General features: G+C 41.3%; 1 protein-coding gene across 2 annotated transcripts in view; it reads right to left on the bottom strand.

Moving 5' to 3' along the window:
* Positions 1-772: 772 nt before the first annotated feature.
* The window catches only part of mfsd8l1 (major facilitator superfamily domain containing 8-like 1), a 103,351-nt gene continuing 76,562 nt past the window's right edge, over positions 773-27,561 (bottom strand). Inside the window, exons 11-13 of one of the 2 annotated variants that reach the window (XM_072255300.1) lie at positions 10,690-10,820; positions 9,941-10,060; positions 773-1,247 (exon numbers count right to left, since the gene is read on the bottom strand). In XM_072255300.1, coding sequence (XP_072111401.1) covers positions 9,971-10,060; positions 10,690-10,820 — 221 coding nt within the window. In that variant the 3' untranslated portion in view covers positions 773-1,247; positions 9,941-9,970. Of the gene's footprint in view, positions 1,248-9,940; positions 10,061-10,689; positions 10,821-27,561 lie in introns of those variants that run through there. The other variant, XM_072255304.1, reaches the window with a different exon arrangement.

Below are 27,561 nucleotides of genomic sequence, written 5' to 3'. Positions count from 1 at the left end.
TGACTCACCAACAACTGGAATTCCAGATACAGATGTATTTTTACTACAGTCAATTGAAACACATTGATCTCCATTTAACTAATTATATGACTTCTAAAACCAATTGACTACATCAGTGATGATTTGTGTGTTAAGGGGGGGTGAATTCTTCTGCAATCAATTATTTTGTGTTTTATATTTGTAATTAATTTAGATGACTTTGTAGAGATGATTTCACCTTGACATGAAAGAGCCTTTTTCTGTTGATCAGTGTCCAAAAAGAGCCAAATTAAATCCACTGTGATACAATGCTGTAAAACAATAAATCATGAAAACTTCCAAGGGGTGTGAATACTTTTTTAAATGCACTGTATATCTTGGTATGTCTTGTGTAGCTTTAGGCAATGAGGCACAGCTTCACATTAGCTTAAACTGTATACTGAATTGTGATTGGGCCCAGATGAAAGTAAAGTTGACAAATCTACTTCTGGTCTTCAACTGTCAAAGCAATGCTAACACTCCTTTCACTGTAACACCCGAATTACCATGACCCAGAAGGCTAAGGGCTGACTGCCGGTAAATGAGATTATTATAGATTTGTATCTGATGGTCAGAATGGGCAAGGTGCTCTGGTTCCATGGTTTGACTCCATATGATAGCACCTCTAGCTGGCTTCATTAAGGCAAGAACAGTTAATACTTATGATACTTCTTGTTTAAAGGAGACAGTTAAATTTGTTAGCTTTCTTTAAGAGAACTGAAATCAGAATTGAATTATTTATTTATTTCAGGAAGTATTTTTTCAAACAAAGCCATGCCAACTTCAATATAAAACATAATTCATTAAATACATTTCTGAAAAGTATATGATTTCACATTGCCACATCTATCCACATTTACTTTCTTTAGTTTTACAATATTATTAATACATACTGACATCTCAGTGAGAAATGTGCTTTTATCTTAAAAGCAATTAACTTAACGGTGATTTCAAAATAAATGTACACAAAATCATGGCCTATAATTTAAAAAATAAAGTCGGGGAAGTATATACTCTTCTGAGACCTGAAATGAACAGGAAGACATACATGTGCTCACATTTTATATTGCTTTTCTACAGTTTACCTGATCACCTTATGACATCTTTTCAGTTTGTACAATTACCAAAATATACAAAAAGCTGACTGAACAGAAATGTTCGCATTAAATATGGTAGCAGCTGCACATATTATGTGACACATGGTGAGTCAACACAGCAATATCGGAGATCTGGAAAGGGAAAAGAAGGTACATATTGTGCAAATTAATATTTGACAAATTTCATTTAATAAAATCAATAACACAAATTCCTGTAAATCAGAATATGACAAAGCATAAATGAACTATCACCAGTAGGGAGCACATCGAAATCAGTAATTTAATCGTGTTTCAGGTGATGAAATGGAAAATGCTTGAATAGTTTGTGATATCTGAATTGCTGGATACTATCACAGCATTTAACACAACTCTGTTCATACAGATTCTAGTTTTTTGGGGAGAGTGAAGATTTTACATTGTAGCAGGTTGATAGAGGAGTATCACCATAGCAAATTTAAAGTCACCAGTTTAAGGATACTTAGGATTAATTCTTTCCCTTTATATTTCAATTGAGTGATTGGAAAAGAGAAACCTGTACTAGATATTTCCACAACAAAAGTCAGTGGAAGGTAAAAGTTAAGCGTTTTATAATGATAGAACAGCACCAACTTTGTTTAAAGCAACAAAATCCAATTACATAGATTTTTTAAAATCACAGTGTTAAGTGAGGACACATGACTAAAACCTGAATTAGGTGATGTTTTAAAGATATGTATTAGAGACGGGAGGAGCAACCATAGCAGCAATGTTGCACTCACAACACACTAGAGGAACTCAGCTGGTCGGGCAGCATATTATCGAACAACATCACAGTCTAACAATCTATGGAAAGGGTGACTCTCATGTTAAAAAAAGGTACCTGCTTATTGCATGTAGACTACATATGCATAGGTCCTTTAACATTTAATCTAGACTTTAACAGGTCTTCATTTTCTACCAAAATACTTCATCTGTCTGTCATTCTCCTATATCATTCATTCGTTTTGTGCCATGTCATATGATGTAGGCAATCGTGGTCTATCCATGACCATGATTGCTCTTGGCAAACTTTTCTACAGAAATGGTTTACTATTGTCTTCTTCTGGGAAGTGTCTTTACAAGATGGTTGACCCCAGCCATCATCAATACAGTTCAGAGATTGCCTGAAATCGATGGTCGTATAGCCAAGACTTGTGATATGCACCAGCTGTTCAGAAGACCATCTGCCACTTCTCTCATGGCCTTAAGTGACCATGACTGGCGGGGGGGGGGGGGGGGGGAGTGGCTAAGCGGGTGCTACACCTTGCCCAAAGGTGACCAGCAGACTAGTGGTGAGAAGGAGCGCCTTACGCCTCCTTTGGTAGAGATGTATTTCTACCCTCCCACCCGTTCTCCTACAATACACAAGTGCCCATTCATTCATGAATATTCTTAAATTCAGAAACAGTCTTCATATTTGGTCCAATTATTTTTCCAGTATCCTGATTTAGACAGTTCTTCTCCTTTCCTTTCCCATATGTGTACCCATTTTTCCGAACCTCTCTTTCTTCAATCCTTTCTCCTTTCTAAGCAGGTTCAATTTAGTAATTTTTCATTCATCTTCATATTTTTGTGGCATCATCTTACACATAACCCTCATGCCAGCACCCAAATTCATGCTAACACCATTTCCAAAATCACCTCTCCCAGCAACTCTCTCATTTCCATCTATCTCAAAGGGACCATTATTCCCTATCTGCTCATCAATTAAACTTAACATCACTGAAATTTCTGGAAACATCACCCAGCGGCCCTGACAGCATCAGGAACAGTTAATGCTTCAGGTCCAAGATCCTTCAACACAAAGAACTCTTTTTTTCCCCTCAAAGATGCTACCTGATCATCTGAGTATGTTCAATTTAATTTTATTCCACATTTCCAGCATCTGCATAGTTTTTGTTTTAATGTAATATGACAACCAGACTAATGCTTGGAATGGGGAGGACTTTTTTTTTATATGAGAAAAGATTACACAGGCTAAGGTTGCATCTGCTGAAGTTTGAAAGAGTAAGAGGGGACTTTATTGCAACATTCAAGATTCCAGGGATTTTTGACAGGATAAACTGTTTTGTCTTGTGGGTGGATCTAGAACTAGGTATCAAAAGTTAAAAGGTCGCTCAGATGAGGTGATTTTTTTTTTCTCTCCCAGAGGATTGAGAGTCTTGGAGACACAAGAGATTCTGTAGATGCATAGATGCTGTCTGATGTGCTGAATTCCTTCAGCATTTTGCGTGTGTTTTGAGTTTTTGGATCTTTCTTCCTTGGAGCAGTAGTGAAAGGTTACTGCAGGTAGGTGTGAACGTAGAGAAAGATAAATCAAATCAAGCATAATTATATTGAATTGCTAAAGAATTCAAGGACCTGAGAGGCCTATTCCTGCTTCAAAATAATGTTCATACTTTATAACCCCTATCGTTCAATCTATCGCTATTCTTGATAATCAAGGGGTGTAGGGTTACAGTAGATAGACTGCAATGTGGAGTCAGTCAGATAATCCATATTCTAATTAAATAACAGAGCAGGCTCTAACAGTGAAGTGGCTTACTTCAGCTCCTAATTCAAAAATTCTCTGGCTCTATTAACTACCTATCAGGCAAGTCTTGAAAGACACAATTACTAGACTAATTACACAGCAGTCTCTGAGAAAAATAACTAGAGGCCACAACATGAAAATCAACTGCAATTGATGAAAATCTGCAATGAAGTAGAAAACAAACACTCAGCAGGCCTGGCAACATCTGTGAAAAGAGAAGCTTAATATTTTAGAATGTCACCCTTCATCAGAAGTGTAAAAACATAGTTAACCTCTCTTTCACCAGCCTCCGTTGTCCATGACAACATTCTTTAGTGGAGATAAATGCTATCTTCATACTTGTTATGCCTTACTTATCATTGTACAAGTATACCCTTGAACTAAATGGAATGCATGTAATCAAGATCTAACATTTCTGAACCTGTCTATGGGCCATAAATAACAGCAGAATCCTTAAAATTCATTTTCAGGAGATTACAGTCTGTGCAGATCAGTAATAACATCACCTCCTCATTTATACTAAACACAGGCACATTTCAAGTTCAGTCCACACATTAAATGCCAAATGAAACCATATTCTGCTGGACCAAGGTGCACAACACAGTACATATTACCACAAATAAATTAACAAATAATAATGTCCATATATGATACAAGTTAAAAAGTCAACAGTATAACAGTACTGGGCCTTCTCACATGATGAGACTTGGGTGGTGGCAGGGAGTTCAATAGTCTTACGACCTGAGAGAGAAAGTTGTTTGCCATCCTAACAGTTCTTGTCCTGATACTACTACACCAACTGGATCAGAGATTATTGGCCAGATGGAAAGGATCATTGACAATGCTAAGGGCCCACTGTTCTATCTCTCTACACCCATAATTATGTGGCTAAGCGCAGTTCAAATACCATCTCTAAATTTGCTGATGACACCACCGTTGTTGACAGAATCCCAGATGGCAACAATGAATTGTACAGGAGGAAGACAGATCAGCTGGTTGAATGGTGCCATAACAACAACCTCACACTCGATGTCAGCAGGACCAAAGAATTAATCGTGAACTTCAGGAGGGAGACGTCCGAAAACACAGACACCAGTCCTCGAGGGGTCAGCAGTGGAAAGGGCAAATTCCTGAGTGTCAACATCTAAGAATTTATCCTGGGCCCAACATATTGAAGGCTCTCTACTTCAGTAGGATTTTCAAGAGATTTAGTATATCACCTAAGACTCAGCAAATTTCTACAGATGTATTGTGGAGAGCATCCTGACTGGTTGCCTCACAGCCTGCTGTGGAGGTTCCAATGCACAGGACTGCGGGGGACTACACAGAGTTACTGTCACTATATTTGGATATGGCCCAAGTGCGGAGCAACGAACACTGAAGCGGGTCAATAGTTCACAGACTTAAATGTGAACAGATTTAGAAGGAAAAGAAAACCATAAGCGCTAGGCCAAACAGGGCCATTAACTAAAACTCTCAAATGGAAAATGAAGCCAACACTGCGGCTGAAAGAAATAACTAAATATAAACCAAATACTGCTAGTCTTCAGAGTCAGTTGACTCACCGGTCCAATTTCTCAGGCAAGGCCAAATGCATGTTGGCAGCAAAATGTTGCTGTGCTTTGCTCAAGTCTTGACAAGCACTACGACGAAAAGAATTGAGTTAAATACCATCACAATGAAATAATAATTTGCTGACGTGCATATTCACGAGCGGAATTGCCGTATCTGCTGCACTGTCAAATCCGTGGTTGTAACAGGGCCCACTCCCTAGGTGCAGTCCTTGAGGCATCATAGACCTGTGCCCGCTGGAAGTCCCAGATCAGCGACTTGTCTAAGACATCCTTCACTGGGATCCAAGTATGTTCTTCTGGACCATACGTTTTCCAATCCACAAGGTACTGGACTTTACCACGTATCCGACAAGGTGGCAGGGGGCGCAGCACCGTATAGATAAGGGAACCATCTACCAAGTGGGGAGGAGGGGGAGATGTGGTGACTGGGGACAGGGGAGGGGTAGTAACGGGCTTGAGCTGGGAAACATGGAATACTGAGTGGATCTTCAATGATGCTGGCAGACACAACCTATACAACACCTTGTTGACAGCCTTTTCCACTACAAACGGTCCCACATAGTGCAGTGCCATTTTGCGGCTCTCGACTTCCAGGGAAGTTCCCATGATGCCAACCAGACATTCTCTCCTGGCCAGGCATGTTGTTTCTGGGCACGCAATAGAGAAGCCCTGGCTCGTCTCCAGGTGCGCTTGTAGCGCTGGACTAGCTGTTCAGCAGCAGGAACTCCTACGTCAATCTCAAAGGGAGACATACCTGTGGAGGATGACTGGAGGCTATTATGGGCGACTCTGCCCAAACCAATTGGGAGCTCCAAGACATGGGGTTAGAAATGGCAAGGCAATGCAAGGTTATCTCCAACTCCTGGTTCGCTTTCAGTCTAGCCATTGGATTGGGGGTGGAAAGCAGATGAGAGGCTGGCCGTGGCTCCTACAAGACAGCAGAAAGCCTTCCAAAAGCAGGAAGCGAACTGTGGTCTGTGATCAGACACTATGTCTTGAGGAAAGGCGTGGAGTCATGTTGAACTGAGTGTGGCAGTCTCATGAGCCAATGGGAGCTTGGGGAGGGCTGAGTGTGGCAGTCTCACGAGCCGATGGGAGCTTGGGGAGGGCGATGAAGTGGGCAGCCTTGGAAAATCCATCCACAACCACCAAAGTGGTGGTGTTTCCATTAGATGGGGGAAGTCCAGTGATGCAATCTACTGAGAAGTGGGATCAGGGGCAGTGGGGCACAGGTAGTGGACTTAACAGACCGGCAGGATGCTGGCATGATGTCTTGTTCCAAGCGCAGGAGGGACAGGCAGATACAAAGTCATGGACATCCTGGGACATAGATGGCCACCAAAATTGTCTCTTTATAAACTCCTGGATCCATTGAAATCCTGGATGTCCAGCCAGACAGGAGGAGTGGCCCCATTTCAACACTTTGGAATGCACCGCAGCAGGGACAAACAGCCAGCCGGTTGGGAGGTCCTCCACCTGGGCCTGGGACTGACTGTTAGGCAGTCCTCCCCTCTGCCCCTATTCCCCAGATCACCGGAACAGCAATACACGAGCAAGGAAGAATGGGCTCTGGATCAGCATTGTCCTCAATTCTATTGAACTGCCAGGAGAGAGTGTCAGCCTTTGTATCCTTCATACCAGGACGAAAGGTGAGGATGAAATTGAACCATATGAAGAAGAGAGGGCATTAGGCTTGACAAGAATTGAGTCTCTTTGCATCCTGAATGTAGGAGAGGTTCTTGTGATCTGTCCTGACCAAGAATGGATGCTCTGCCCCCTCCAGCCAGTGTCGCCATTCCTCCAGGGCCTCCTTGACAGCCAGAAGTCGCCAGATCCCAACATTGTAATTCCTCTCAGCCGGAGTCAAGCAACAGGGAAGAAAGGCACAAGGGTGTTCATAGGCAAGCACTATGATGAAAAGAAAGGAGTTAAATACCATCATAATGAAATAATAATTAGCTGACACGTCCATATTCACATGCGTAATTACTGTATCTGCTGCACTGCCGAATCCGTGGTTGTGACAGTTATAGACTCAAGGCAGTTCCATCATCAGCACAACTCTCCCCATCATCAAGGGCATCTTCAAGAGATGATGCATCAAGAAGGTGGCTTCTATCACTAAGGACCCTCATTATCAAGGAGATGCCCTCTTCTTGTTACTACCACTGGGGAGGAGTAACATGAGACTGAAGACGCACACTCGATAATCCAGAAACAGTTTCTTCCCCATCAGACTTCTGAACAGCCCGTGAGCTCATAATCACCCTATTGTTCCTTTTCAATTTCACTTTTATGGAAATATTATGCCTGCACTGTATCACTGCTGTCAGTCAACAAATTTCACAGAAATAAATCAGTGATAATAGATCTAATTTTGGTTCTGAATTTATTTCCCTTTCATTATATTACCACTTAGTTACAACATGATTCACTTAAAACCAAATATAATTCAGTGAGCGTACAAGAGTACAAGCCCCAAATCACGCTTATATTGCTAAACTGCAGAAGGCACATTTGGTAGATCTGTTGTATCTCCTGCCATATGGTAGGGTATATAGAAATGCCTTAACCAAGACAGTAAGACTGAAAAACAGCTTCTTCCCAGGGGCTGTTGTGGTTGAATAATACTACAGCCCAGTTTGCCAATGGCCTTTGAGAGTTAAGGACCATTAAAGTTACTTGTTGTATGTAAATATGGGATTTTTAAAAATTAAACCATACCACATACATTGTAAGTATCTGTTTTGCACGGACTGGAGTAGCACTGCAATCTCATTGTCTTGAGAAATGACAATAAAGTTCTATTCTATTCTAACTGACTACATATCAATATACACTTATGACTGTGAGGATAAGTACAAATCCTTTGCCATATTCAAATTTGCTGATGACACCACTACTGTTGACTGAATCAAAGATGGTTACAACTCAGTGTACAGGAGTGAGATTGAAACTCTGGTTGAATGCTGCTACAACAAACTCTGACTTGATGCAAAACCAAAGATCTGATTATTTGCTACAGGAGGAGGAAACTGGAGGTCAATAAGTCATGACCTCATCAGGGGATAACCCCATCAGGAGGTGGAGAGGGTCAGTAACTTCAAATTCCTTGGCATTATCATTTCCGAAGATCTGTCCTGGAACCAGCATGCAAGTTCCATTACCAAGAAGGCATGGCAGTACCTCAACTGTCTCGAAGTTTGCGTAGATTTGGCATGTCATCTAAAACTTTGACAAGCATATAGATGCACAGTGGACCGTATCCTGACTGGTTGCACCATGGCCTCGAATGGAAACAAAAATGCCCATGAATAGAGGAACCTACAAAAAGTAGTGGATACATCCCAGTCCATCACAAGAAAAGCCTTCCTCACCATTAAGCACTACAAGGAGCACAGCCACAAAAAAGCAGCATGCATCATCAAGGTCCCCCACCAACCAGGCAATGCTCTCTTCTCATTGCTGTAACCAGGAAGGATCTTTAGGAGCCACACCATCAGTTTCAGGAATAGTTATTACCCTTCAATCATCAAGTTCTTGAACCAATGAATTGATTCCACAACCTATGAACTTACTTCCAAGGGCTCTACTACTCATGTTCTCAATATTATTTATTATTAATTATTATTTCTTTTGTATTTGTCATATTTTGTCTGCTTTTATACACTGGATGTTTATCCATCTTTGTATGTAGTTTTTCATTGATTCTATTGTGTTTCTTTGTGTCTACTGTGAGTGCCTACAAAAAGCGAATCTCAGAGTGACATAAGCATACTTTTATAATAAATTTACTTTGAACTTTGAATAGATCACTTCTAAGTCTACCATATCCAGTTATGAAGAATGATGAACAATTACACAGAAAAACAGAAGTTTATTTTGAAGAAATGGTGTGAAAATTCAGCAATGCCTTCAATGCACCTACAAAAACTTTAGCCAGTCAAAGAAGGGCATATTTGAAGATAAAAACCCAGAAAAGGCTCAAAACTCATGATCTACTGGGCAGTGGTGATTCCTCTCCTCCTATATTCTTTTGTGACTGGACTACCTACAGCAGACATCTCAAGGAGCTGGGAGAAAAAATAAATAATGTAGTTTCTGCAAAATCATCCTAATTCACTAGAAGGGAGATGTTAACATCCACAGTACTGAAGCTGTGGTTACGCTCAGTCAGCTAGATTAGTCATGCCCAAGACCAGACCAAAAATCATTCTGTTCTGAGCTCTATTATAAGAAGAAATTACTAAGTTGGCAGACAGAAGCTGGTGGAAAGAGTATGCTAACCTCACAAACTATAGACTCGCCCATCCTGTCAGGCATCTCCTGTCCCTGGTTTCCACATTGGTTGCAGAACCAGAATAGGAGTAAGGGACTCTGCAAGATGAACATGATACAGAACATTCTGCAAGTTAGTGAAAACTTCAAGGCCATGTATCTTGAACATAGAAAGATGCTGGGAAAGTGATAGGAGGAGCAGACTGGCTCACAAACTACCCAACTACTGCATTGCTTGTCACCATCTGCCCCATCTATGGAACAGTCTACAGTTGCATATTTCCTTCAGTAGCCATCTCAAAACTCATAATTGGAGATAAAATAAACTGTGCTCAATCCCAAGTAACCCCCAAAACAGGAACTGAAGCAAGAACCCCCCTGCTCCATACTCAGCTTTGACAAAGCACAGTGTGTATTTTTACCTTGTGCTCTCCTGCTATCAATTACTTTAATCAATCATCATCCCTGTTTCTCCTGTTCACAGATGATGTCAGTGTTGGGGCAGGTTCAACCAAATAACTGTATGATAATACCATCATCACCTAAAACATAAAACAAAGTTAGTCAAAATCAGCTAATTCATTTTCACGTAAGTATCATTACTATTTGCTTAAGATTAATCAAACTTGGCTTATACATCCTTCCCCACACCCCCCCCCAAAAAAAAAATAACTCTGGCAAAATGACACAGGTGCTTTTTAAATTAATTAACTTCTCCATACCCTGATAGATAAATGAACACTTGCGGCTATCTATGGTTGAGCAAGAAGCAGGTCTCTATGTGCCAGAATTGGTCTAAAACGCTAAATATCCAAAGAACATGATGTAGGAAGCCTAAATTAGCTCTGATAGAGTGAATTGAAGGAAGAGTACTAAAAATGATTAACCAATGGTCCTACTTCCGACTACAATTTGACTCCAGAATCTCATTCAAATTGCTAAAGTATGATCTTCAAGGTTGTATGTACTCTTCACATATTGTTAAGCACAATTCATGGTAGTTGCCTGAAGTGGGCTGGGTAGACTATCATTGTTCAAATAACTATAAAAGTTGATACAATTGTCAGTCTTCAGAATCTACAATTTGCAAATCAATATCCAATTTATGTTATAAGCCATGCCACACAAGAAATCATAGCGAAATCTGTTTTCCAGTTTTCATTTTACTTACAGTTAAAAGTATCAGAAGACCCATCATGACTCCTAACATTACATAAAGATTGTTAAGTAAACCTCCTGCCCACATAGGGCCCATTATTGTGGCAATTCCACCTATTGAACGACGCAATCCCTGACTGAATCCTACAAAAGATAAAGAAAACATTTCGGAGACAAACCCTGATGCATAAAAGTTAACCTAGACTCTAATGTCAAGACATGCACATCATGCATTTCAATATTTCCTTACAACATAGAAGGAAGCTATTTTGGCACATCAAATTTATGTTGGATCATAAAGCAATCCCATTACTTGTAATCAAGTCTTCTCACTTTCCCATCAATTTGCCACAGACACCTCCACTTATCTATGCCCAAAGTGCAATTTACAGTGGCAATTAACCAACCAACTTGCATGCTTTTAGGATTGGGAGAAAACTAGATCAGCCCAGGAAAATGCAGATGGTATGGGAAGCATTTAATTGAGGGACTGAGAATTATGAGGAGGGGAAGTCCTTAATGAATATTTTGCTTTAGAATTCACCAGTGAGAGGGATCTTGACCTTTGTGAGTACAGCATAAAACAGAGCTGATATTTTAGAACATTTCAACATTAAGAAAGAGCATGTGCTGGAACTTTTGAAAAACATTAGGATAGATAAGTTCCTGGGCTGGATGGGATATTCCCACGGTTACTATGGAAAGTAAGGGAAGAAATTGCTGTGCCATTGGCAATGATTTTTGTGTCCTCACTGGTTACGGGAGTAGTACCAGATGATTAGAGGGAGACAAATGTTATTCCTTCATTTGGGAAAAAAAGTAGGGACAACCCTGGGAATTAGAGACCAGTGGGTAAATTATTGGAGAATATCCTTAGAGACAGGAGTTATGAGCATTTAGTGAAGAATTCTCTGATTAGGGATGGTCAGGATGGCCTTACAAGGGATAGGTCATGCTTCACGGGCCTGATTAAATTCTTTGAGTGTGTGATAAAACACATTAATGAGGTAGAGAGGTGGATGTGGTGTATGTTCATTCAGAAAGTCAGGAGGATCTGGTCTTTGTGATTTTTATAAATGGCTTAGATGAGGAAGTGGAAGGGTTTGTCAGTGAGTTTGCAGATTACATGAAAATGGTGGAGTTATGGATAGTGTAGAAGGCTGTCATTGATTACAATAGGAAATTGACAGGATGCAGAGCTAGGCTGAGAAGTGACAGATGGAGTTCAACCTGGAAGATTAATTTTTAAGGTATAGGGCTAGTAACAGGATTCTTTACTGTGGGAAGGAATGGAGGGACCTTGGGGTCCACGTTCATAGATTCTTCAAAGTTGCTATGCAAGTTGATAGAGTGGCTAAGAGGGCACATGGTGTTTTGGCTGTAATAAAACCCTGGTTAGACTATCCTTGCAATACTGTGTTCAGTCCGGACATCACATTATAGAAAGGGTGTGGAAGATTTAGAGAGAGTGCAAAGGAGATTTACCAAGATGTTGCCAGGATTAGAGAGCATGTCTTATAAGGATAGGCTGAGTGAACAAGGGTATTTTTCTTTGGAGCAAAGGAGCATGAGAGAGGACTTGACAGAGGCACAGATCGAGTGGATAGCCAGAGTCTTTTTCCCCCAGGGTGGAACAAGCAGATATGAGGGGCACAATTTTAAAATGACTGGAAGATAGGTTTGGGGGTATGTCAGAGATAAGCTTTTTACAGAGTGGGGGTGCAGGTAGATATGTTAGGGACATTTAAAAACTCTTAGAAAGCCACATGGATGATAGATAAATGGAGGGCTTTGTAGGAGGGGAGAATTAGATTCACCTTGGAGTAGTTAAAAGGTCGGCACAACATCGTGGGTTGAAGGATCTGTACTGGGCTGTAGTCTTTTATGTTCTATGAAATCCATGCAGCCCATTTCAGGTTTGAACCAGGTTCACTACAACTGTGAGGTTGCCGATCAACTAGATGCTCCGCTGTGCTGCCCAGTTAATCACACAAGTCTTTTATAATGTTAGAAACACCATTAGAATTATGAAGTAAAGCCTATTAAAATACAGTGGATGTTGGATGAATTACAGTACAATGACAAAACTAGTTCATTAGTAGCCTAACTTGTGTTTCAATGAGGTTTTTGCAAAGCTGAATTTAGATAAACAAAGATGTAGGTGATACTTTTATCTACATCTGAGAGTTAGGATGAAAGTGGGATCCACAAAGCGCTAGAGTTCAGTGTTGCATCTGTCAAAAATAGATGTCTTTGAAATATAAATTTGAGACTGTGGGTTTGGACTCATTCTATCAATACCTGGGACCGATGTACCCCAAGATGACAGACTTTGCCTAAAAGATCTTTTGCATGTTCGGGACAACATATCTCTATGAGCAGGCATTTTCCATAACGAACATTAACAAATCCAAACTGCATTTGCAGCTGACACACACACATCTAAATGACATTATGAAAATCATAACTGCTCAGAAACTGGTCCCTGATGTTGACAGGCTGGTTAAAGCCAAGAGATGTCAGGTGTCTGGAAGCAGCAAGTGAAAAATGAGTGACACTGTTCAATGCACTGCCACATGTAAGCAAAATGCATATTGAAATATTGAGTGTCATAATATTGCGATTCATTCATTTTTTGACTATTCTATTATTGTAAATGAGATCACTTCAATAAAAATTAGAGGCTAACTGTGTTCATTGTCTGAGTTTGATTGCTGGAAGCAGGCTAATAAAAATTAGGTGCAGTTGTGTAGCCTACATTTATAATTTGATTCGTTAGGTCTACATTTGTGTCTGCTAGTGTTCGATTTCAAATGCTTTATTAATGTAAAGGGTGTAGCTCCTAAAACAATCTTAGCCAAAATAGCATCGTTTTTTCCCTCTCTCATCACAACTTTCTTGTGGCCTACGACTGTAAGTTAACACCAATCATAAAAAAAAGCTTGCTAGGCGATCTTCTTCATCAGAAATGAAATTCGTAAAATGAAACACTTTGTAGTTGTAGCAGAGACTGAGACATGAAAGCAGGTTGAAGAAACAAAGACAACGAAAGCTGTGGGAGCGCGCACACGTGCACAACTGATCTGGCCTGCATGAAGTCACATTTTGCCCAATCTGGCCCGTGACCTAAAACGAGTTTGACACCCCATCTTTAAGGGGTCTTCACCAATTCCATTGCCACGAAAACATCAGATACAATACAATGATACAGGTTTCCCCCGCCATCCGAAGGTAGAACGTTCCTATGAAATGTTTCGTAAGCCGAAATGTCGCAAAGCGAAGAAGCAATTACCATTTATTTATATAGGAAAATTTTGTGAGCATTCGCAGACCCAAAAATAACCTACCAAATCATGCCAAATAACACATAAAACCTAAAATAACAGTAACATATACTAAAAGCAGGAATGATATGATAAATACACAGCCTATATAAAGTAGAAATACTTCTCTATAACGATTGCCTGCACAGATCTCCGTAGCGAAAATCTCATGCAAGCGCTCTCGGCAGAAAATCTCACGCAAGCACTGTTGGCATAAACGCGCTCTCCAGTAACCTTTAAACTATGAAGCTGCCAAATCTACCAAACAACACGTAAAAATACACAGCCTGTATAAAGTAGAAATAATGTATGTACAGTGTAGTATCACTTACCGGAATTGGGGAAACAGCGCCGAGCACACTGATGATGGTGTGTTAGACTGAGTCGCCTCACGCTGGGTGGTGCAGTGGCCCCACCCCCTTCGGGCCGCCGACCCGATACATTGCCATGAAGAATGCAGCGGTAGCTGGGAGGCACCCAGCACATCTTTAAGAAAAAAGCAAAAATCAACATGCTAATTAATTAGGTGCTGCCCGGCACGTAAATGTCGGCGCAGATCAGAGGCGATTGCCGATTGACAATTACATGCTAGGCGGCACCTAATTAATTAGCATGTTTATTTCGGTTTTTTTCTTAAAGATGTGCTGTGTGCCTCCCGGCTACCGCTGCATTCTCCGCGAATCGGTACAGTATCTGTCCGGGGCCCAGGGGTTGGGGTGGTGGAACACGGGGGTGTCATCTCATCGTCGATCAGGGTAGGCAGCTCATCTTCTCCTATGACTGCCCGCCTTGATGTCGAAGGTCGAGATTCGTCGTCTGCTGTGGCTGATGTGGAAGGCTTGCTTGACTGCTGAGCCTCGCATATTTTTCTATCATACAGTTGTTTGTAAGGACTCAAACCATCCTGCAAATATTCCCTAAACCTACGTATCCTTTCAAAATTAAAGTTGTACTTTATCATTGCAGCGAAAATCTCATGCAGTTGCTTCACTTTCTGCATTTGGTTTCGATTGTTATCCTTTCTTCTTCCAATTGCATCAGCTCTTCATCTATCAGTTCTTGGTCATGGGATGCCAAAACCTCTTCAACATCATCTTCGTCAACTTCCACAAGCCAAACTCACTTTGTCCTTGCTTCGTTCACCATGATCAAAACGCTTAATTATGTCTAGTTTTACGCTAAGTGTAACACCCTTACTCTTTCAGGCTTTCTTGACACCTTAGAGCTCATCTTGCTTACGGCTGCTCAATGCAACGTGTTAAAGCAATGCTGTTCCGCATCCGGGGGAGAGCGGCTGCTCGGGGTGCGCACTGCCTTTTATCGCGCGCTGCCTTTCTTCGTAACAGTGAAAACACCTTCTGAAAGCGAAAACAGGGTACTAATATAGGTCTTTCATAACAGCGAGGTTTCGTAAAGCGAATGTTCGAAAAGCGGGGGACACCTGTACATAGAACATAGAATAGGACATGCACAGTACAGGCCCTTTGGCCCACAATGTAGTGCCGAACCTTAAATCCTACCTCCCATATAACACCCCACCTAAATTCCTCCACGTACCTATATACATGTATATGTAATGAGAAGTGGCTTCCTGACACCATCCATTCATTCATCCTGTCTACATGTTTCAGAGCTAGCAATATTTTCAAAATAAATGTTTTGACCATTGACTTTCAAAACTCAATGGATAAACAGGGAAAAAGAAAATTGTGAAATGTGACTTCCAAGGTCCTCAGGGTAACATTTCTTGGTGGGGGTATCATTTAACTCTCATGTTTTCTTTTCTAGTGGACAGTAGGTTTTTGAAGTACAATGCCCAAGTAGGCAGACACAATTCTAGATAACATTCAGGTGCTTTGTCTATCTAACACACTTGTACCTGTTCATGAAGTTGTCAGGACACATGACAACTCTCCCCCTGCGCTATTACTAGTGATGGAAGTCCCATCAATTTTAGGTCTCTGAAGGAGGAATCAATTGGATAAGAAAAATGGGAAAGTTTGCAATATGGTCAACTTTCCCTTAAATGTCCAAAATGTATCTGCCTCTACCACTACCCCCGGCATAGAAATGTAAGGGGTTTCTTCTTTTATGTTACTGCGAAGGCTAATTAAAATGGCTTCTTTGTTATGTTAACTGCTGAGAAAGTTCTCCCACTAGCAGCTTGTTTGGGTTATACTATTGATAAGAGAATGAACGAACCAATTGGGATAGATGTTATTCTTTCTTGTGTGTCTGTAAGTTATTGTGATGCGCGGGTTTTTGGGCAGAAGGGGCAATGAAGAGAGAGAGAATGGACAAGGTGCTGTGAGCTGGCTAACGGGGTCGGACCCCGAGCAGGAATCCGAGGTCCAGGGTCTTTGGCGAGGCGAGGAGATGGAGACAGACTCGTGTGGAGCGTCTGGTCGACCACCGTGGTTGGTCCCAGGCGGCAGGTCGAGGTGGTCAGAGGGGATCGAATGGTGAAGGGAGGACCGTTACTAGAGCTCGAACTGTTGTGCATGAAGAGATTGAACTTTGATGTGTGGCACCTTTTATTTGCCTTTTATATTTTATCTCTATTAATTATATAGTCCCAGTAATATCTATAAACTGTAATTTATTCAATCGTATATGGTGTATTGTCTGTTATTTGGCAAGGTGGGGTACAGCACACAGCATCCACACAAACTTAATTACCCAGTTTGGTAGGGCCAAGGGCTGTGAGTTGAGCGACCCTGAGGCTTGCCAGGGGGGCTACAGAAATTAGAAAGGAGTGATGGCAAATAGCTTAAAGATCAATTCTAAAAGACAAGGTACCACTTAGATTGGGAAACAATTAAATTACAAGGCATAGCCAGCTGCAACAGAAATAAACAAATGGAGAATGGAATATAGCTTGTGCAGAAGAACTTTCTTGAGAAGCCATTTCATGATAGTGACTGACCTGATTAAATTGACTTAAGAAACTCACCATTACTGTACATGAGATATTCTTCTAATGCTTTCCCTATACAAGTCCTAATTTAGATAGCAATTGAGCCCCATGTGAAAGCCATAACAAGTTTAACACACTAATTCCTTCAATAATCATCCAATCACCACCAGAATTTACAACACAGGTATTATCTTGACATGATGATCTTAATTTCAATCAAGGCAGGTGAACAGTAAAATGTATTCCTCATTACCTTCTGTCTCTTCCTTACAGTACAATTATGCATGCAAAATAGGGACAATGAACCAGTTGATTAGAGCTCCGTGACAGAAGAGTGGGAAACAAAACTATACTCTTATCAGAATCCTTACTGCAAAAGTAGTTTTTCTAATTGATTTACTTGGAACCAGCACATCAGATAAAACCTCTTAAGTGAAACACTTCTTTGTTAATCATATTTCTGCATTGCTGGCCACAATAACCAGTGTGTCTTGTCTATCTAATACACTCATGAGCATCCTTGGCATGGATGCATTTATTACTCATCCCATCCTGCCTGAGCAAAGTCAGTAGCTTTTCTGAATGACTGTAGCCTTGATGGTGGTTTTAGTACACTGAAGGTAAGAATTCCAGGATGTGGATGCAGTGAGAAGGACTGAAGTACACCATATCTAAGTTGGGATGACTCTTAGGTTTCAAACCACATTGTTTCCACAACATGGCTAGTATGCTCTTCACTCTCGAAGAGACTGCAGGAAAAGGGAGTGACAACTGGTGTAGACCTGGTGAATTACTGAAGCACTTGGGAGGTTATACAAGAATTTTGTGTTATCCTTATAAATAGGATCTGAAGATGTTTAATCACCTAAGGAACTACAAGGGTAAAAAGACCGTGATGAGAGTTACATACAGGCCTCCAAACAGTAACCAGGATGTGGGCTACAAATGGCAATGATAGATAGAAAATGTACGTCAGAAGGGCAATGTCACCACAGTCATGGGGGATTTCAATAATTGGGAAAATCAAGTCAGTGCTGATTTTAGATCTTAAGAGGGAAAAGTAGTAGAATGCCTGTGAGGTAGTTTTTTAGAGCAGCTTGTGGTTGAGCCCACAAGGGAAAAGGCTATTCTGGACTGGGTGTCATGTAGTGAAGCAGATTTGATTAGGGAGTTTAAGGTAAAGCAACCCTTAGGAGACAGTGATCATAATATGATAGAATTACAAGGAACATTTGATGGCTCTGGGTCTGTACTCACTGGAATTCAGAAGGATGAGGGGAGATCTCATTGAATCCTTTCAAATATTAAAAAGCCTAGACAAAGTAGATGTGGAAAGGATTGTTTCCCATGGTGGGAGGGTCTAGGACAAGAAGGCATAGCCTCAGGATAGAGGGTCGCCCTTTCAAAACAGAGATGCGGAGAATTTTCTTTAGCCAAAGGGTGTGAATTCGTTGCCACAAGCAGCTGTGGAGGCCAGGTTGTTGGGTGTATTTAAGGCAGAGATTGATAGGTTCTTGATTGGACATGGCATCAAGGGTTACGGGGAGAAGGCCGGGAACTGGGGTTGAGGAGGAGGTAGAAAAAAAGGATCAACCATGATTGAATGGCGGAGCAGACTCGATGGGCCAGATAGCCTAATTCTGCTCCTATATCAGACATTGAGAGCGAGCAGCTCAAGTCAGACGTATCAGCATTACAGTGGAGTAAAAGGAAATACAGAGGAATGAAAGAGCAGCTGGCCGATGTTAATTGAGAGGCCACACTAGCAGGAATGACAGCACCTGCATCTTTCAAGAATCAATAGATTCTGACATGGTTCTGGAGGACTGGAAAATTGCAAATGTCACTCTACTCTTTAAGGGAGGGAGGCAGAAGAAACAAAATCATAGGCCAGTTAGCCTAACCTCAGTGGTTGGGAAAATGTTGGACTTGATTATTAAGGATGAGATTTTGGAGTACTTGGAGGCACATAATCAGATGCCCAAGTCAGCATGGATTCCTTAAAATAAAATCTTCAATGACAGATCTGTTGGAATCCTTTGAGGAAATAACAAACACGATAGATAAAGGAGAGCAAGTGGAGAGTGTGTACTTGGATTTTCAAAAGGCCTTTGACAAAGTGCCACACCAGGCTGCTTAGCAAGATAAGAGTCAAATATAATACCGTAAACATACTGGCATAGACAGAGCAGTGGCTGATTGGTAGGAATAATGCAGTCTATTCTGATTGTCTGCCACTGACTACTGGTGTTATGCTGGGTCAGTGTTGGGACCACTACTTTTTAAGTTGTATTTCAATGATTTGGATGACAGAATTGATAGCTTTGTTGCCAAGTTTGCATATGATACCATAAGACCATAAGATACAGAAGCAGAATTGGGTTATGTGGCCCATCGAGTTGCTCTGCCATTTCATCATGGTTCATCCAATTTTCCTCAGCCCCAATCTCCTGCTTTCTCCCAATATCACTTCGTGCCCTGACCAAACAAGAATCTATTAACCTCTGCCTTAAGTATACGTAAAGACTCGGCATCCACAGATTCACCGCCCTCCAGCTAAAAACATTTCTCCTCATCTTCGTTCTAAAAGTATGCCCCCCTATTCTGAGACTCTCCCACCATAGGAAACATCATCTCCACATCAACTCTTATCAGGCCTTTAACCATTTGATAGGTTTCAATGAAGTCACCCCTCATTCTCCTGATTTCTCATGATACAGGCCCAGAGACATCAAACGCTCTTCATGTGACAAGCTATTCAATCCTGGAATCATTTTCATGAACCTCCTTTGAACCCTCTCCAGCTTCAACACATCCTTTCTAAGATAAGGGACCCAAACCTGCTCACAATACTCCAAATGAGGCCTCACCAGTGCTTTATGAAGTTTCAACATGCTTTTATATTCTAGTCCTCTTGAAATGAATGCAAACATTGCATTTGCCTTCCTCAACACAGACTCAACCTGCAAATTAACCTTCAGGAAATCCTGCACAAGGACTCCCAAGTCTTTTGCACATCAGTTTTTTGTATTTTACCTTCATTTAGAAAAGAGTCAACCCATTCATTTCTTCTACCAAAGTGCATGACCATACACTTCCCAAAACTGTATTTCATCTGCCACTTCTTTGCCAATTCTCCCGTCCTTCTATAACCTCTCTACTTCCTCAAAATTACCTGCCCCCCTATTTTCATATCGTCCGCAAACTTTGCAACAAAGCCATGAATTCCATCATCTAAATCATTAACAGATTACATAAAAATAATCTGCCCCAGCACAGACCCCCATTGAACACTAGTAGTCACCGGCAGCCAGTCAGAAAAGGTTGACTTTATTCCAACTGCTTGCCTGCTACGAGTCAGCTACTGCTTCATCCATCCTAGAATCTTTCCTGTAATACCAGGGGTTCGTAGCTTGTTAAGCAGCCTCGTGTGGAATCATGTCAAAGGCCTTCTCAAAATCCAAATACATAACATCAACCAATTCTTCTTTGTTTATCCTGCTTGGTATTTCCTCAAAGAATTCCAAGATTTGTCAGGCAAAATTTTCCCTTGGGGAAACCATGCTGACTATAGCTTATTTTTAATCACATGGCTCCAAGTACCCTGAGACCTTATCCTTCATAATCAATTCCACCATTTTCCCAACCACCAATTGGCCTATAGTTTCCATTCTTCTGCCTCTCTCCTTTCTTGGAATAACATTTGCAACTTTCCAGTCTTCTGGAACCATTTCAGAATCTAGTAATTCTTGCAAGATCAGTACTAATACCTCCATGATCTCTTCAGCCACCTGTTTCAGAACTCTGGGGTGTACACTATCTTGTCCAGTGACTTGTGTACCTACCTTCAAACTTCTCATTTTCCCCAAGAACCTTCTCTCTAGTCATGGTTACACTTCATGTCCTGACACCTGGAATTTCCACCATACTGCTAGTGTCTTCCACAGTTAAGGCAGATGCAAAATACTTATTCAGGTCGTTCGCTGTTTTGTTGTCCTCCATTACCAGCCCTCCAGTATCATTTCCAGTGGTCTGAAATCCACTCTTGGCTCCCTTTTACACTTTATGTATCTGAAGAAACTAGTGGTATCCTCTTTAATATTATAGGCTAGCTCACTTTCACTTTTTTTAGTTGCCTTCTGTTGGTTTTTAAGAGCTTCCCAATCTTCTAACTTCCCACTAATTTGTGCTCTATTATATGTCCTCTCTTCTACGTTGGCTTTGACTCCTCTAGTTAGCCACAGTTGTGTCACCTTTCCTTTAGAACACTTCTTACTCTTTGGGATGTATATATCCACTGCCTTTTGAATTGCTACCAGAAGTTGCAGCCAATGCTGCTTTGCCATCATCCCTGTCAGTGTTCCTTTCAAATCAATTCTGGCCAACTCCTCTCTCATGCTTCTGTAACTCCATTTACTCCACTGTAATACTGATACATCTGACTTTAGCTTCTCCTTCTCCATCCCATTGACTGCTACTACACCCCATCAACAGGTTCTCCTCTCTACATGTTGCCTCTGTTTGCAAACCAGCTACTTCATCTTCAGCACTATCATCTGCCTTTCCTACGATACTTCTTGCAATTAAATATAGCTCAGGACACTAGTTGCACCATGCTCAAACTTTTGATTCCCAACTTTGTCTGAGGTCTTACCAAGATCGGTGTCCACTAACTATCCTGGCACTATGATTCCCATCGCCCTGTCACTCTAATTTAAACCCCACCATGCAACATTAACAAACCCTTCCGCTAGAATATTAGTCCCTCTTCAGTTCAGGTGCAAACAGTCCTTTCTATACAGGTCCTTCCTTCCCTGGAAGAGAGCCCAATGATTCAAAAATCTTATACCCTCCCTCCTACACCAACTCCTTAGCCACATATTAAGCTGTATAATCTTCTTAGTTCTGGCCTTACTAGCATGTGGCATGGGTAGCAATCCTCAGATCACAACCCTGGAGGTTCTGCCCTTTAACTTAGCACTTAACTCACTTTACTCCCTAAATAGAAATTCATCACTGGTCTTTCCTACATGGACCACGCCTTCTGGCTGTCACCCTCCCAGTTCATATTGCTAAGGAATCAATCCAAGATATCCCAGACCCTGGCACCCAAGAGAAAAAGTACCATGCAAGAATCTCATTTTCACCCACAGATCCTCCTGTCCATTCCCCTTACTAATGAAACCCCTATCACCATAGTGTGCCTCTTTTCCCCCCTTCCCTTCTGAGTCACAGAGGCAAACTCAGTGCCAGAGATCCCACCACTGTGACTTTCCTCAGTTAGGTCATTCCCCCACCCCAATAGTATCCAAAGATGTATACCTGTTGTTGAAGGAGATGCAGAGATAGGGGGAAAGAGCAGGTCACATTGAGGAAGTAGGGAGGCTCTCAGAGGGAATTAGGAGAATGTGCAAAGAGGCAGATGGGAAGTGTAAGGTCATGTATTTTGGTAGAAGAAATAAAATCTATTTTCTAAACAGGGATACATTCAAAAATCCAAAGTGCAAACAGATTTTGGACTCATTGCAAAATTCCCTAAAGGTTAACTTACAGGTTGAGTCAGTGGTGAGAAAGACAAATGCAATGTTAGCATTCATTTCAAGAGAACTAAAATATAAAAAAAGGGTGTAATGCTGAGGCTTTATAAAGCACTGGTGAGGCCTCACCTGGAGTACTGTGAGCAGTTTCGGGCCCCTTGTCTAAGAAAGGATGTGCTCACATTGGAGAGGATTCAAAGGAGGTTCACAAAATGATTCTGGTATTGAATGGCGTTTCATATGCAGAATGATTGATGGTTCTGAGCCTGTACTTGCTGGAATCGAAATGGTGGGGGGGGGGGGGCAGATCTCATTGAAGCCTGTTGAATGTTGAAAGGTCTGGATAGAATGGATGTGGAGAACATGTTACTTCTAGTGGGGGAGTCCAGGGGACAACCTCACGATAGAGGCACATCCATTTAGAACTGAGATAGGAGAAATTTCTTTGGCCAGCAGGTAGTGAATCTATGGATTGTGTTGCCACAGGCAGCTGTGGGGGCCAGGTCATTGTGTGTATTTAAGGCAGAGGTTCATAAGTTCTTGATTAGTTAGGGCTTGAAAGGTTAGAAGGGTGAAGGCAGAAGAATGGGGTTGAGAGGGAAATGCTTCAGCCATGATCAAATGGCAGAGCAGACTAAATGGGCCAAATAGCCTAATTCTGCTCCAATGTCTTAGGCTGTGATATGCAAGCAAAGACAGTTTTATTCACCAGGGATTTGCTAACAGAATTGCACTATAATCAATGAATATTCACTTCTGACTTTATGATGCAAAAAAAAAAGTCACTGATGAATCACTTGAAGATGGTTGGGCTTTGGGTATTCCATGAAGAACTCCTATGGTGATGCCCTGGGGCTGGGATGATTGACCTTAATAAACTGCTGTCTCTTATGCTATAGATCTATATTCAATCCTGACCTTGGCTGGTCTCTGTGTAGTGTGGCTTTCCTCAGAGTGTTTAAATTTTGTCCCATATCCCAAAGTCATGCAGGTCAGTATGTTAATTGGTCACTGAAGGTTGTCTATAGTGTGTATATGAGTTGTATAAATCTGGAACAGATTTTAAAAACATAGAAAACCTACAGCACAATACAGGCCCTTTGGCCCACAAAGTTGTGCCGAACATGTCCCTACTGTAGAAATTACTAGGCTTACCCATAGCCCTTTATCTTTCTAAGCTCCATATACCTATCCCAAAGTCTCTTAAGAGACCCTATTGTATCCGCCTCCACCATCATTGCTGGCAGCCCATTCCACGCACTCACCACTCTCTGCATAAAAAACTTACCCCTGACATCTCCTCTGTATCTACTCCCCAGCACCTTAAACCTGTGTCCTCTTGTGGCAACCATTTCAGCCCTAGGAAAAAGCCTCTGACTATCCACACGATCCTCTAACTTCCCAATAATTGTTGTTCTATTGTATGCCCTGACTTTTGCTATTATGCTGTCTTTGACTTCCTGTGTCAGCCATTGTTGCATCATTTTGATGAGAATGTGAGGAGAATAAAAAATGGATAAATACAAGATTAGTATAAGTGGGTGGGTAATGGTCAGTGCAGACTTGAGGAGCCAAAGGGCAGGTTTCTGTGCTGTTTTTCTATACGACTCTCAACCATTCCATCCTTCTCTGTATGAGGTATAACTCCATCCAATGCAGCATTTTTGCCTTGACGTACATTGACTTCAGTGTAAGATGATATCCAGAAGCACTATTCAATGCGCAACAACAGCAGGTGATGGATGTATTGTTAATGTCAATGAAATTTAAGATGATGTCACTTAGCTTCCTCTCAGTTATGAAGATCATAATTTGTAAATTATATATCTCAAATGCTATTTGCTTCATAACATATTGGACCTAATTATTATAATGATTGAAATAAAAGGCATGTGAAAATGGCAATGTTACGATGGTCATGGGGGATTTCAAAATGCAGGTAGATTGGGAAAATCAGGATGGTGCTAGATCCCAAGACATGGAATTTGTAGAATGCCTACGAGATGGCTTTTTAGAGTAGCTTATGGTTGAACCCCCTAGGGAAAAGGCAATTCTCAACCGGGTATTGTGTAATGAACCAGATTTGACAGGGAGCACAAGGGTAAAGGAACGCTTAGGAGGCGGTGATCATATTATGATAGACTTCAAACTGCAACTTGAGAGAGAAAGCTGAAGTCAGATTTATCAGTATTACAATGGAGTAAAGGCAGACAGGAGACAGAGGAGCTAGTCCAAGTTGATTGGAAGGGATCACTAGCAGGGGTGATGACAGAACAGCAATGGCTGGACTTTCTGGGAGCAATTTGGATGGTGCAGGATCGATACAACCTGAAGATGAAGACGTATTCTAAAGCAAGAATGATGCAACAATGGCTGACACAGGAAGTCAAAGGCAGCATAATAGCAGAAGTGAGGGCAGACAGTAAAACAATTATTGGGAAGTTAGAGGATTGGGAGACTTTTGAAAACCAACAGAAGGCAACTAAAAAACCCATAAGGAGTATGGTTTCATATAGATGAAATATGAAGGTAAGCTAGTCAATAATATCTAAGGATACCACAAGTTTCTTTCAGATATATGAAGAGTAACAGAGGGATGAGAGTAGATATCGAACTGCTGGGGATGTAATAATAGGGGACAAGGAAATGGCGGATGAACTGAAGTATTTGCATCAGTCTTCATTATTAAAGTTCTGACAGTGTGAGGGGGCAGAAGTGTATGCAGTTGCTATCAAAAGGGAGCAGGTGCTTGGTAGCTGAAAGGTCTTTAGGTAGACATGTCACCAGGACCAGATGGACTACACCCCAGCTTTGTTACTAAGTTTGTGGATGACACAAGCAGAGGAACCAGGGAGGCTGCAGAAGGACTTAAACAGATTAGGAGAACGGACATAGAAGTGGCAGATGAAATAATGTTGGGAAGTGTATGGTCATGCACTTTGGTAAAAGGAATAATAGCATAGACTATTTTCTAAGCGGGAAGAAAATTAAAAAATCCAAGGTACAAAGGGACTTGTGAGTCCCCATGCAGGATTCCCTCAAGACTACCTTGCAGGTTGAGTCAGTGGTGGAGGAAGGCAAATACAATGTTAGCATTCATATCAATAGGACTAGATATAAAAGCAAGCGTGTGATGCTGAGGCTTTACAAGTACTGGTGAGGCTTCACTTGGAGTATTGAGAGCAGTTCTGGGTCCCTTGTAGAAGAAAAGAGGTGCTGACATTAGGATGACCAGAATGATTCCAGGAATGAAAAGGTTAACATACGAGGAGTGTTTTAAGACTCTGGGCCTGTACTCATGAGAGTTTAGAAGAATATGGGGATCTCATTAAAACCTATCAAATATTGAAAGGCCTAGATACAGTGGATGTGGAGAGGATGTTTCCTTTAGTGGGAGAGTCTATGACCAGATGTCACAGCCTCCGAACAGAGAGATGTTGAATTAGAACAGAGATGAGGAAGAATTTCTTTAGCCAGAGGGTAGTGAATCTGTGGAATTCATTGCACAGATGGTTGTGGAGGCCAAGTCATTGGATATATTTAAAGTGGAGGTTCATAGGTTTGTGATTAATCAGGGCGTGACAGATTACAGGAGAAAGCAGGAGAAAGAGTTTGAGAGGAATAATGAATCAGGCAATATAGAATGACGGTACAGACTCAAGGGGCTGAATGGCTTTATTCTGCTCTTATGTCTTATGCTCTTACATTATTAGAAGTGCAGGAGATGATTATGATCACACTAGGATCATACAGTGGCATGCAAAAGTTTGGGCACCCCAGTCAAAATTTCTGTTACCGTGAATAGCTAAGCGGGTAAAAGATGACCTGATTTCCAAAAGGCATAAAGTTAAAGATGACACATTTCTTAAATATTTTAAGCAAGATTACTTTTTTTAAATTTCCATCTTTTACAGTTTCAAAATAACAAAAAGGGAAAAGGGCCTGAAGTAAAAGTTAGGGCACCCTGCATGGTCAGTACTTATTAACACCCCCTTTGGCAAATATCACAGCTTGTAAACGCTTTCTGTAGCCAGCTAAGGGTTTTTCAATTCTTGTTTAGGGGATTTTTGCCCATTCTTCCTTTCAAAAGGCTTCTAGTTCTGTGAGATACTTGGGCCGTCTGGCATACACTGCTCTTTTAAGGTCTATCCACACATTTACCAATGATGTTTAGGTCAGGGGACTGTGAGGGCCATGGCAAAACCTTCAGCTTGCGCTTCTTGAGGTAGTCCATTGTGGATTTTGAGGTGTGTTTAGGATCATTATCCAGTTGTAGAAGTCATCCTCTTTTCATCTGCAGCTTTTTTTTTTTTTTAAAAACAGACAGTGTGCTATTTGCTTCCAGAATTTGCTAGTATTTAATTGAATTCATTCTTCCCTCTACCAGTGAAATGTTCCCCATGCCACTGGCTTCAACACAAGCCCAAAGCATGATCGATCCAGCCCTATGCTTAACAGTTGGAGAATTTCTTTTCATAAACTTCTGCACCCTTTTTTCTCCAAACATACCTTTGCTAATTGCAGCCAAAAAGTTCTATTTTAACTTCATCAGTCCACAGAACTTGTTTCCAAAATGCATCAGACTTGTTTAGATGTTCCCTTGCAAACTTCTGACACTGAATTTTGTGCTAAGGACTCAGGAAAGGTTTTCTTCTGAGGACTCTTCCATGAAGTTCATACTTGTGCAGGTGTCACTGCACAGTAGAACAGTGCACCACCACTCCAGAGTCTGCTAAATCTTCCTGAAAGTCTTTTGCAGTCAAACAGGGTTTTTGATTTGCCTTTCAAGCAATCCTACGAGCAGTTCTCTCGGAAAGTTTTCTTGGTCTTCCGGACCTCAACTTGACCTCCACGGTTCCTGTTAACTGCCATTTCTTAATTACATTACAAACTGAAGAAACGGCTACCTGAAAATGCTTTGATATCGTCTTATAGACTTCTCCTGTTTTGTGGGCATCATTTATTTTAATTTTCAGAGTGCTAGGCAGCTGCTTAGAGGAGCCCATGGCTGCTGATTGTTGGAACAAGGTTTAAGGAGTCAGGGTATTTATAAAGCTTTGAAATTTGCATCACCTGGCCTTTCCTAACAATGACTGTGAACAAGCCAT

The sequence above is a fragment of the Mobula birostris genome, chromosome 4 (genome assembly GCF_030028105.1).
Source record: "Mobula birostris isolate sMobBir1 chromosome 4, sMobBir1.hap1, whole genome shotgun sequence".
NCBI lineage: Eukaryota > Metazoa > Chordata > Chondrichthyes > Myliobatiformes > Myliobatidae > Mobula > Mobula birostris.
Note: the sequence above shows the minus strand (reverse complement) of the source record. Positions and strands in the feature narration are given on the sequence as shown.